The 11,144-nt window shown below is 46.0% G+C and overlaps 1 protein-coding gene across 3 annotated transcripts; it reads right to left on the reverse strand.

Moving 5' to 3' along the window:
- Positions 1-1,138: 1,138 nt before the first annotated feature.
- GIMAP6 (GTPase, IMAP family member 6) lies at positions 1,139-8,335 on the reverse strand. 3 transcript variants are annotated; one of them, XM_011941463.1, is made up of 3 exons: positions 7,855-8,335; positions 5,747-5,831; positions 1,139-4,028 (listed from the first exon to the last, which is right to left on the reverse strand). In XM_011941463.1, exons 1-3 carry the CDS (start codon positions 7,942-7,944, stop codon positions 3,925-3,927), a joined length of 279 nt encoding a protein of 92 aa, XP_011796853.1. In that variant the 5' UTR covers positions 7,945-8,335; the 3' UTR covers positions 1,139-3,924. The 3 variants fall into 3 exon arrangements, with proteins under 3 accessions (XP_011796853.1, XP_011796852.1, XP_011796851.1); XM_011941462.1 differs by having other exon boundaries at positions 1,139-4,252; XM_011941461.1 differs by having other exon boundaries at positions 1,139-4,462.
- Positions 8,336-11,144: the final 2,809 nt, after the last annotated feature.

Genomic DNA, 11,144 nt, shown 5'->3' on the forward strand with positions numbered 1-11,144 from the left:
TTATAGAGGCTTTGGATATTATATCTTCTGGGGAATATTGAGTTTGCTCCAACAGGCACTTAAATTACTGGCAGATTGCTTTTGCTTTGGGAAGGCTTGATCTTAGACATCATTAGAAGGGTTTGCTTTAATTTTGCTCTTCCTTCTAGGGCAAGTCTCTTAGTTCTGAGATGCAGTACTTAATCCTAAAATATGACCCTTTTGGTATTTCAGTGAAAATATACAAGTTTTCCAAGGTCTTCTGACTTGATGGACTGGAACTTGCAATTTTCTTTGCTACTGTGGGCAACTGCTGACATCTCTGATCAGCTCTTTCAACCTCCACAGAAGTTTTCCTGGGAGCCTCTAGAGAGTGCCCTGTGCTTGTACAGTTCAGGGTCAGCCAAGAATTTGAGGGGAGAAATGCAGAGCTTTTGGTGCCCACCCCGCAAATCCCCACCACTCCATCTCCCTGCTCTGCAGCTCTTTTATTTTGGGGAGCTCCCATGTAAATTTTTACCTGCTCTGGTTGTCCCAGGCTCCATCCTTCCACCCTCCAGGCCACTGTGAACATCTGGTGTGTGCTGTTTCTGCATCCAGACTGAACACTGCCTTAATGTGAAAAATCACAGCAAGATGAGACCAGTGTGCCCCCCTCATCTTAGCGGTCATGTTCTCTGCAACAATGTCTAACTGCATTTGGCCATTCCCCATGCCTTCCAAGTTATTTTCTTAGTATTATAATTTTGAATTTTCTATACACTTTATAAATGTTATCACAAAAAGGTTAGAGGCTGAAACCTTTCTGTGACACTCCACACCTGCTTTGATCCACCAAGGAAGAAAATCCCTATAATGACTGAGCTCAAATTCTCCAAATCCCTGTTTTTTCATCCTTCACTTTAGTGTAGAGATATTTTTAACAAACTCTATAAGCTGCTATTATCACAGCTTTGGCCAAGACAACCCTCCCTCATCACCATCACCCCCCCACCACCACCACTAATTTCTTACTGGTTGATAGACTAGAGTTTCTAGAACATACCCACACATGCCTTCCCCATTCTCTGAAGCTGAAAGAGTGAGAGCTATGCAGAGACATCTGTCCCTATTCCTGAAATGTCATGGGAGATATCTTTCCTGGTGCTTAGTAATAAAGGAGAGAAAACACCATAAACAACCTTTAATGAATGACATGTTTTGAGTGCCTTGCCAATTAGTTGCTAAACGGATCTCATTTGGTCAAATGCTTGTGTTTTCTCCTATGACATTACTTAAGTTAATTTAGTTAAAATAATAGTGTCAAAATTTACAGAATTACCTCCTATCTGAATGAAAATGCAAACGATTCTAACTTTTACTTCAGTAGCTCTGGAGTTTTAAGTCTGTTCACTTACAAAGAAAATAGTCTTGACTAACTTATACTTGAGCTATTTACCAGTTCCCTCAAACTTAACATAAATGTAAGACATTGCCAACTAGAATACCAATAAGATTTTTTTGGGGGGGGAAATTACACAATGATTTTAACTTTCACACAGAAGAAAAAAATGCCTGAGAATCACAAGGTAAATATGAAAATGAAGACTGAGGCAAAAATTGGCTCCCACATTATAGTCAAAGCAACTGTAATCAAATCAATATTTTATTCATACAGGAGTAGAAAAGTAGAACGCATGAACATAAATAAAGATTCTGACACAAATCTTAAGGAGTGTGAATGAGAATTGAATGTATGATAAACGTTGCATTTTCAGTTCAATGGGAAATTGATTACTTATTTAATAAATGATTGTGGCACAAAGGCTATCTTCAGCATACACCAAATAACTCTGTGCTCTGCTTTGAGACACTTTTCTGAATCTGTTAGCAAGAGAACTGCTGAAGCTTTCTCAGATGTCTGCTGTGTTCTAGGGGAGCTGGGGGATGGCTTCAGAGCAGGAGGCCACAGGTTGGGTGTCTGGCTGTTGAGAATCTCCAACAGCGGACAAGTGTCCAGGTAGACCTAAGGCTGTGCCCTGTGATTTCTGATCATCTCCCAGCACTGTCCCCACAAGCTGTACTTCCCACCTCTCTCAGGAGAAAGTAGCTAAAGACCCCCTGTCACGCAGCTTGAAGAAAGGAAAAGAGGAATATATTGGGGAGCAATTTCCCCATTGCCTCCTATTATCTTCCCAAATGTTGGTCAACTCCCCAGGAGCATCTTGGACCTCAAAGAAGCTGGGATGCACCCGAGGCACATCAGTCTCCTCTTCCAGGGAGGCAGCTTCCTGCCTGAGGCCTGAGTCAGGCTGATATCCCACTCCCTTCTCACCCTGTCCAGTATCACTTCTTACAAGCCCCATCTGTAGCAACAGCCTTCCAGGAAAACATCATGGACTTCAGAGTTCTCGACAGACCAGGCAGGCTGCCTTGCAAGATGTTTAAGTCACTCCACTGCTTCCTTTGCAGGTCCCCTTTCTTGCCTGCCTCCTTGCATTCGACCCCCACAAATACCTTGCTAGGGAACCCGTTTGCACATGCAGACACTCACCCCATCCACATGCTCCTGTTATCAAGGGAGAAGGCAGGGGTGGCAGTGAAGGGTGAGTCAGGTTGAAAGTAGTCTGTGCCTTCTAGGAGGAGAAGGCAAATATCATGAGTGGCCATGAAACCCAGGGGAAAAGGGGAAGTAACAGATGCAAGTCGTCTCTAATATAAGTCTACCTTGATGGGGTGGTGTGACCTCCTCTGCCCAAGTCCACCTGCATCTCTAGGGGTTTCCATGTTCTGTAGCCAGGACAAGGAACCACCTTCTTGACCACAGCCTAGCTTCTTGGATACCCTGCCCCCGACTTCTCCCATCATTCCCACTAGGAAGTTCCAGCGGGGCTTGTTTGTTACAGTTCGAGAGTGAACAAAAGGGCTGCTCCTCCTGCCTCCATCCCTGTTCCTCCTTGCTCTCCTCTCAGCCCAGTCTCCAACCCTCCCCATGTCTCAGCACCACTGCCATGTTCCAGCCACCAGACACAACAGGCACCTTAAATCATCATGGCGTGGGGAGAGATGAGAAGTCATCTGGTCAACAGCTCGCACAGAGCTGCTGCACCAAGTGTGACTGCACGACTCCAGTGCAGTCAAAACCTGTGGAAGTTACACAGAAGTAAAAGATACAGGCCTGCCCTCAAGTTGGTTCTATCAGAGTATAGGCAAGTAACCCATGAAAGGCAATGCCAATGAGACAGAAGGTCCAATAGGAAGCCAGCATGCTGTTGGCGCACAGAGGAGGGAGGACCCAGATGTTCTGGAAGAAGGAATGAAGAAACTGGGATGTGATCTGGGCACACTGGACCTTATCCTCTAGCCCCATGCCTCTCTTCCTACACCAGACATCATGACCTGGAGACTGGGAAGCACTCCATGGGATGGAAAGAGAAACAGAGGACTGGACACAGGGGTGCAAGGGCTGATGGTGTCCTTGGCTCAAGTCCAGCACAGGCTCAAAGGTCAGCCCTTGCCAGCAGGCGTCTGTGGGCTTCCTCAGATTCCTTCTGGATCTGGGACAGTCCTTCCAGCCATGACTCCTCACCAGGCACCTCCTCAGAGCCCTGATCCTGTGTTACTTTCCTTTCCTGTAGTTCTTTGAGCAAAAAGTTTTGCTGGGTATATTGGTAAGCCTTGTTGCTGTAATAGTGGCCTTCGTTTTCCCACAAGATGACTTTGACATTCTCCATAAGCTCTTGCAGTTGGGCCTCCTGCTCCTCCCCCTGTGCCCTGTTGTTGAAGCTGCAATGGCGCCGTGCAACGGTCACATCCAGCTGGGCGAGGGCCTGGTTGTCGGTCTCTCGCACATAGTCTTCCAGGGAGCCGCCAGCCAGGTCTTCCTTCCGGGTGAACACCAGGATGGTGTGACCCAGAACCCCCACTCCAAAGACCTCCTGCAGGCGTCTGACCACCTGCTGATCCTCATCTGTGAACCGGCCCAGCTGTGTCACCAGGAGCACAGCGTGGGGCCCTGGGGAGGATAAGATGATGGCTTGGTGGATAGCGGCTGCCGCCTCCGGCAGGACCTGAGAGGACAAAATGTCAGGTGTGTCAATCACCTCAAGCTCCTTCCCATCCCACTCTCGGCTCCCTTTCTGGGAGGTCTTGGTCACGGGTCTGGTGCTGAGTTTAGACTCAAAGACGTCCCTGCCAAGGATGCTGTTTCCTGTTGCACTTTTCCCACTTCCTGTTTTCCCCACAAGAATGAGCCTCAGTCTCCTTGGGGTCTTCTGTTCTTTCTCCCTTAGACCTAGAAGTATCCAAAGAAAGCAGAGGGAACTGGGGTTAGGGCCCATGTACCCCATCTTGTTCTCACCAGAGGCCCCTGGGTGTACCCCCAGACTGCAGGGGCAGATTGTCAAAGACCAACATCTGCCCTGAAACCAGTGCTGGGCCACCATTCTAGGTCCACATCCTTGAAAGTGGGGCTGAACATTCTCTCCCAGTGGAAGAGTGGAGCCTAGAGAGAAAAGCAAGACTTGGCCAATAGAACACCAAGACACCCAATACCAGGGTTTTTAGATATGACTGGGGAAGAAGGCAGGAAGGAAATTCCCTTCTCCTGGCCTTGCAGGTCCCAAGACCGAAAGCACATAAAGAAGTGACAAGTAATAGCCGGTTTCCCAGTCTTGTCTCCACTGAAGACATTGATGTATCTCAGATGACAGAGCATGAAGCTGGCATGTGGCAGCATGGGGGCAGTCACCTCCTGGGCACCAACAGGCCTTGCTGTGGCCTGCCAGCCACCCTTGGCTCTGACCCACACACCAATTCTAACTGAGTGACACGGGCCCCCCTCCAGCTTCCCCAAGGTGGTTGGAAAGGAATTTGAGTGAATGGGCAGGAGTCTGGGCAGTAGATGTTCTTCCCCACCCACCTAGCCCAGTGCAGAGCCAGAGGAGACAGGAACCCCCATCTGAGAAGCCTGGAGCTAGCACACACCACTGGACTTTACTAAAGCCAAATGCATCACTTGAGATCTGGAGAGGATTCTTAAGGGAATAGCTAACCTTGATTGCTGTAACAAAAGGTCAAACCGGTGTTAGCACAGGTATTGGTAATTGGTAACCTATTGTAGTAGGTTAACATGGCTTTTTCCAGGTGGCTCAGGTCATTTAAGTTCATAAAGTAAAAGGTCATTCATATTAAAATACATAATGAATCACAAATAATTTCTTCTGGCCAGGAAAGGGCTGGGTTTCCAGCCTTTCTAAATCCTGCCTGAAAGTTAAGCGCCTGACCCTGTGCAATGGCTTTAGGGAAAGGGACGCCCTCGATAAGGCAGAGCCCAGATGTGAGGCAGCAGCCAAGTACATTCTGCTTGTTCACAAGGTGCTTTCAACCTTACAACCGTGACAGCTCCACTCTGGAGTCAGTCAAACACCCACAGAGGGTCTCGGTCCAAGGCCACTTATTTTTGTCACACCCACTGTCAGCACATCCTTCCTGAGGAAGAACATCCACCATGGGAAAGCCTTTCCTTTGGGACTGGCATGGTGAGTTAGTCATTGGTGCTACTTTTTGCCTCCTTTTATCTACCATACCTATCCGGGGGTCTTTTTTCTTATTTTGGCTAGTGATAAGAAGGGCCCTACCTCAAAGACCTCTGATGGTGACTGAGGTGGGTAAATTTCTGCGACCAGGGGACATCAGCGGCCTCTCCAAGCACACCACGGTGGTGGAGCTGTGTCCCACCTGCAGCCCAAATGTTTCCCGCCCGCTCCTCTCTCCTCATTCGCTCTACCTCCTGACAGCTCCAGCACAGGATCCTGGGACAGCTCTTCTCGGGGATTCTCCTGGGGAATTGGTTCACATTCGTCTTCCTCCATCTACATTAAAAAAAATCACATGTTCTACTGACTTTCCAAATGAGTTTTTCAACAGCTACCTGCCTTTCGCCTTTCTCTTGCCAGAGGAAAGTTTTTTGCATTAGTTTAGGGTTGGGGTGGGACTGAGTGAGGCAATAGATGAAGGGGTCTAAGACACCCTCTGCTGTCTTTAGGGACCCTATCCCCCGCCCCCTCCACTGTGGTCTCCATCATAAGTTTAAGAGATTTTACAGATAAAGGTGCAACTGGTCTGGGACCTGAGGAATGGATGATATTTGGATAGACACAGGGTCTGGAACTGTTCTGGGAGGTGGGGGGAGGTGGAGGGGGAGGCAGTGGGGAGAAGGTGGGGGAAGGAAAGGAGGAGGAGGAGGAGGAAGGGAAGCACAGAGGCAGGTGTGATTCTGATCCTGTGTGCCCTGGGAGCAGTAGGAAGTCTAGTGTGCCTGGAGGACATGAATGAGTAGGATGTTGTTGGAAGGGTCTTGGGGCCAGACTTTGGAGAAGTCTGTGCAGTGAGGATTGCAGAGAACTGGGATTGCAGGGGCTGAGCTGGGAAGGAAGCCAGAGACCTCAGGGGAGATGCAACCACCAGTTAGGTCTGCCTGGGCCTCAGCATCCCATCAGTATGAATGTTGGGCCTGAACTAGATGCCTGTGAATGTCTCTTCCCCTATTAAGGTCCCAACATACTTCATAACATTTTTTAGAGCAATTCTTAGTCCTCTTTGCAAATTAGGGCCACATCATTCCTAACCAGGAACTCCTGTCCCCCTTCTCATGACAGCAATGTGTCCTGGCTTCATGGACTAACACAGTTCTGTATGTCAAGATCCCATAAGGTTCTCTCTGCTGGATTTTCTCTGTGCGACTGAGGAGGAAGTTGCATGGTCCATGGCTGTTTTTCCAGATCATGTAGGACATTCATAACCAGATGAAACAGATCCAGATGAAGGGTCTGGGATGTGGGGAAACCTAAGTCCAGGGGAACCTGATAGACAGGTTTTTCTCATTGCCGCATTGTTGTGTGTTTGTTCTACTCTGCTCACCTGGCAAACACTCCAGTCCTCCCCAGATCCCAGGAGTGTATATGTGGATATTGCTTTATGATTGGTAGATATCAATTTTGCAGTGCTGGGCTGGGGATGGAGGGAGTCCAGGAAGGTCTGGTGACTTTCTAGGAAGAGAGAAAGAGCAGACCAGGCAGACAGCCTTACTCAAACCCGAACAGCCAGATTCTGGAAAGAGTCCAATATTTCACCTACCAAAGGGAGTTCAGTTTTTCCTAACTGGTGGTCTCTCAATCTCTTTGTCCCTGGCTTCTTTACATCCCTGGTGGAAACTGAGGCAGCACTTTACCAATGTAATCTCATTCCTCCTTTAGAGAGAACAGGCAGGCAGCTTAACAGGAAACAACAGCCGGGCGGGCCTAGGCTGTGGCGTGCAGGAACCCGCACTGTGCCCTCGCAGGGTTTTGGGGGAACGGGTCTGCACCCAAGGTGCCTCCCTGCCTCCTCCTGGACCCTGCCCGGAATGGCGCCTCCCACATTGGCCACAGTGTGTGTTGTCTCCAACACAGAAGATGGAACAGATAGTACCATCCTTGTCATGTTGCTCTGGAAGAAAGCAAAACTCAGAGAAGCATCTTGCCAAATATTAAACAGTGACTTTGTCACAGGGCAAAAAGTTCTCCAGACTTGTTGGTCACAGCTCTTTTTATCACATCACAAACCCGCACACACCACAGCACACAAAAATACACAACACACACACTTCCACAAAACACATGTACCACTCACACACATGCAGATGAACACACAAACACATACACACACAAACACAAATATACATACACAACACACACATACGCAAACAACACTCACATACACATACAACACACACATCACACATACAAATACCACTCACATTCATGTTAACACATACAAACACGTAAACACACATATACAACACAAACACCCACACATACACATCCAAATATGACACACACAAATACTCAGACTTACCTCTGCACCAGCTAACAGGCAAGAGAGAGGGCCACGTTTCTTGTCTCTCAGCCACGCACTCTCACGGAGGAGGCAGAGGAAAGCTTCCATGGTGTATGAACAACATGGAGGACAAGGCCGATGTTTGCTTTTATTTTCAGCAAAATGTGATTGGAGAGCTGGGCTGGAGACCTGCCTTGAAACAGCAGCGTCCACTGGAGATGGAGGAACAGGAAGTGGGCAGGAACACCCGCCCTCCTGAGTCAGGGAGCCTGCTGTTGCACTTTGCAGCCTCGGAAGTAGAAAAAGGGAGGATACTAGTGGTGGGATTGTTTTTATCCTGAGCCAGGATAACTAGAATTCAGAGCTTAAAATAAAAGCAGATGCCTCAGAAAGATTTGTGTCAGGAAGAGTGACTTTCTCCTGATCTCTCTTTTCTAAACCCCACCCCCTCCCCAGGGAACTTCTATGCCTCAGTATTGGAGCAAATGGTCATTGTCTCCTTTCTTCCCCAGCCTCTCCTTCCTTTAATAGTTTCTCGCAGGACAAGGTCTGATACTCATTTCCTGTAAGGCATGAATCATTGGCAATTACAATTGTTACAGCTTCTAGAAGATCTGTACTATAAGAAGAGGGAAAATACAAAACAATGTCTAAAATGTAGGGTTAAAGAGAGCACTTGTTATGGGAGAAAACAATATTTTGATCAGAGGCTAAGGGAGAAAAAACCTCAGCATCCTCAAAAACATGTTTTCTAGGACTTTACTGACAGGTCTGATCACTGTGGCTAAAGGGAAGCCATTGAAGGAAGAAATTGAGAACATAGGAGCATAGGTGATGATATTGTTACCACATGATTTTAAAATGTTAAGATTTCCTAAAAAAATCCACTCAATCTACCATAATAGTTCTAATTTTCTTTTGTTCTGTTCTGGTTGATAGTCATGGTGTATTTACTAAAATTGTTACATAGTATGTGTGTGTGTGTGTGTATATATAATATATATATATATCTTCTAATGTTCTACTTAAATTATTCTGTAAATACCCTGACATAATTAATTTTTTTTTTGAGACAGAGTCTCATTCTGTCACCCAGGTTGGAGTGCAGTGGTGTGATCTCAGTTCACTGCAACCTCATCCTCCCAGGTTCAAGTGATTCTCATGCCCCAGCCTCCCGAGTAGCTGGAATTAGAGGTGTCCGCATGCCCGGCTAATATTTTGTATTTTTAGTACAGATGGGGGTGTTACCACGTTGGCCAGGCTGGTCTCGAACTCCTGACCTCAAGTGATCTGCCCACCTTGGCCTCCCAAAGTGTTGGGATTATGGGCATGAGCCACCACGCCTGGCCTAACATGATTAATTCTTAAAAGTCACGTGTTGATCTTTACCATTCCATTGCCTAAGTATTTAGAAAGTATTTAGAATGTTATTACTCCACCCATAATTGAAATTAACGATCTATTTTGAATTTTAATCATTTCCATCTTCTGCAAGCTGACCCTGGAGAGTTGTCCAGACCTGCAGTTGACTGAGCAAGCCAGGGATCATTCAGCTCAGTGTTCAGTCAGCCAGGAGACTTGGGAAGTGTTTGTTACTGCAAGGTAATCTGGCCTAACCTGATTGATGCAGCATATGAATCTGATGTTGGTTCTTTTGGGTTGTTTTTTATTTTTTGTTTTTCTTTTTTGCTGACTCTCAGTTTTGGTGATTTCTTTTCTGGAATTACATTCACAGTCTTTGATTGTGAACTTAAGTACGGAAATCCTTGGGATTGAAATCAAGGTGGCTTTACTCCAAAGAGGATTTGTGTATATATTTATCAGGAACTGACAAGGGGGTGCTGGCACTAAATCGAGACCACTTCAACCCCATTTTCAGGTTTCTGGCTTAATCCAGAAATTCCTCAATCTACAACTCACTTTACAACTGATTCCAAATTTAGGCTCCAGAGAGTATGGCTGAGAGCTTCTTGGGGCAACCAATCTTCCCTTTGAGTTTATGGCTCTACTGCCATTTCAGTTTAAGTTTTATTTATTTATTTATTTATTTGGTTATTTTAAAAAAATTTTTCCCACATGGTGTTATCCCTCACTTCCTGCAAGCCAAATAATGTATTCTGTTGTTTTGTTGACGGAGGTCCTCTGTATCCTAATGTCTTAAACATAACATATTTACAAAGCATGTAATTCACAATCTCTGTCACGATCTTGTTTCTTTTTTATTATTATACTTTAAGTTCTGGGGTACATGTGCAAGGGTACAGGTTTGTTACAAAGGTATACACTTGCTGTGGTGGTTTGCTGCACCCACCAACCCGTCATGTACATTAGGTATTGCTCCTAATGCTATCCCTCCTCCAGTCCCCCACCCCACAGCAGGCCCTGGTATGTGATGTTCCCTTCCCCGTTCCATGTGTTCTCATTGTTCAACTCCCACTTATGAGTGAGAAAATGCAGTGTTGGGTTATCTGTTCTTGTGTTAATTTGCTGAGAATGATGGTTTCCAGAATTATCCATGTCCCAGCAAAGGACATGAGCTCATCCTTTTTCATGGCTGCATAGTATTCCATGGTGTATATGTGCCACATTTTGTTTATCCAGTCTATCATCGATGGGCATTTCGGTTGGTTCCAAGTCTTTGCTATTGTGAACAATGCCAAGATAAATATAGGTGTGCATATGTCTTTATAGTATGATAATTTATAATCCTTAGGGTATATACCCAGTAATGGGATTGCTGGGTCAAATGGTACTTCTAGTTCTAGATCCTTGGGGAACCGCCACACTGTCTTCCACAATGGATGAACTAATTTACAATCCCACCAACAGTGTAAAAGCGTTCCTATTTCTCCACATCCTCTCCAGCATCTGTTGTTTCCTGACTTTTTTTTTTTAAATTTTTAGAGTTATTTTCATTTGTTTTATTTATTTATTTTTATCATACTTTAAGTTCTAGGGTACATGTACATGTGCCATGTTGGTGTGCTGCACCCATTAACTCGTCATTTACATTAGGTATATCTCCTAATGCTATTGTTCCCCACTCTGCCCTCCCCACAATAGGCCCTGATGTGTGATGTTCCCCTTCCTGTGTCCAAGTGATCTCATTGTTCAGTTCCCACCTATGCATGAGAACATGCGGTGTTTGGTTTTCTGTTCTTGCGATAGTTTGCTGAGAATGATGGTTCCCAGCTGCATCCACGTTGCTACAAAGGACACGAACTCATCCTTTTTTATGGCTGCATAGTATTCCATGGTGTATACGTGCCACATTTTCTTAATCCAGTCTGTCACTGATGGACATTTGG

This window comes from Colobus angolensis, unplaced genomic scaffold, assembly GCF_000951035.1.
Source record: "Colobus angolensis palliatus isolate OR3802 unplaced genomic scaffold, Cang.pa_1.0 Scaffold2, whole genome shotgun sequence".
Lineage (NCBI taxonomy): Eukaryota > Metazoa > Chordata > Mammalia > Primates > Cercopithecidae > Colobus > Colobus angolensis.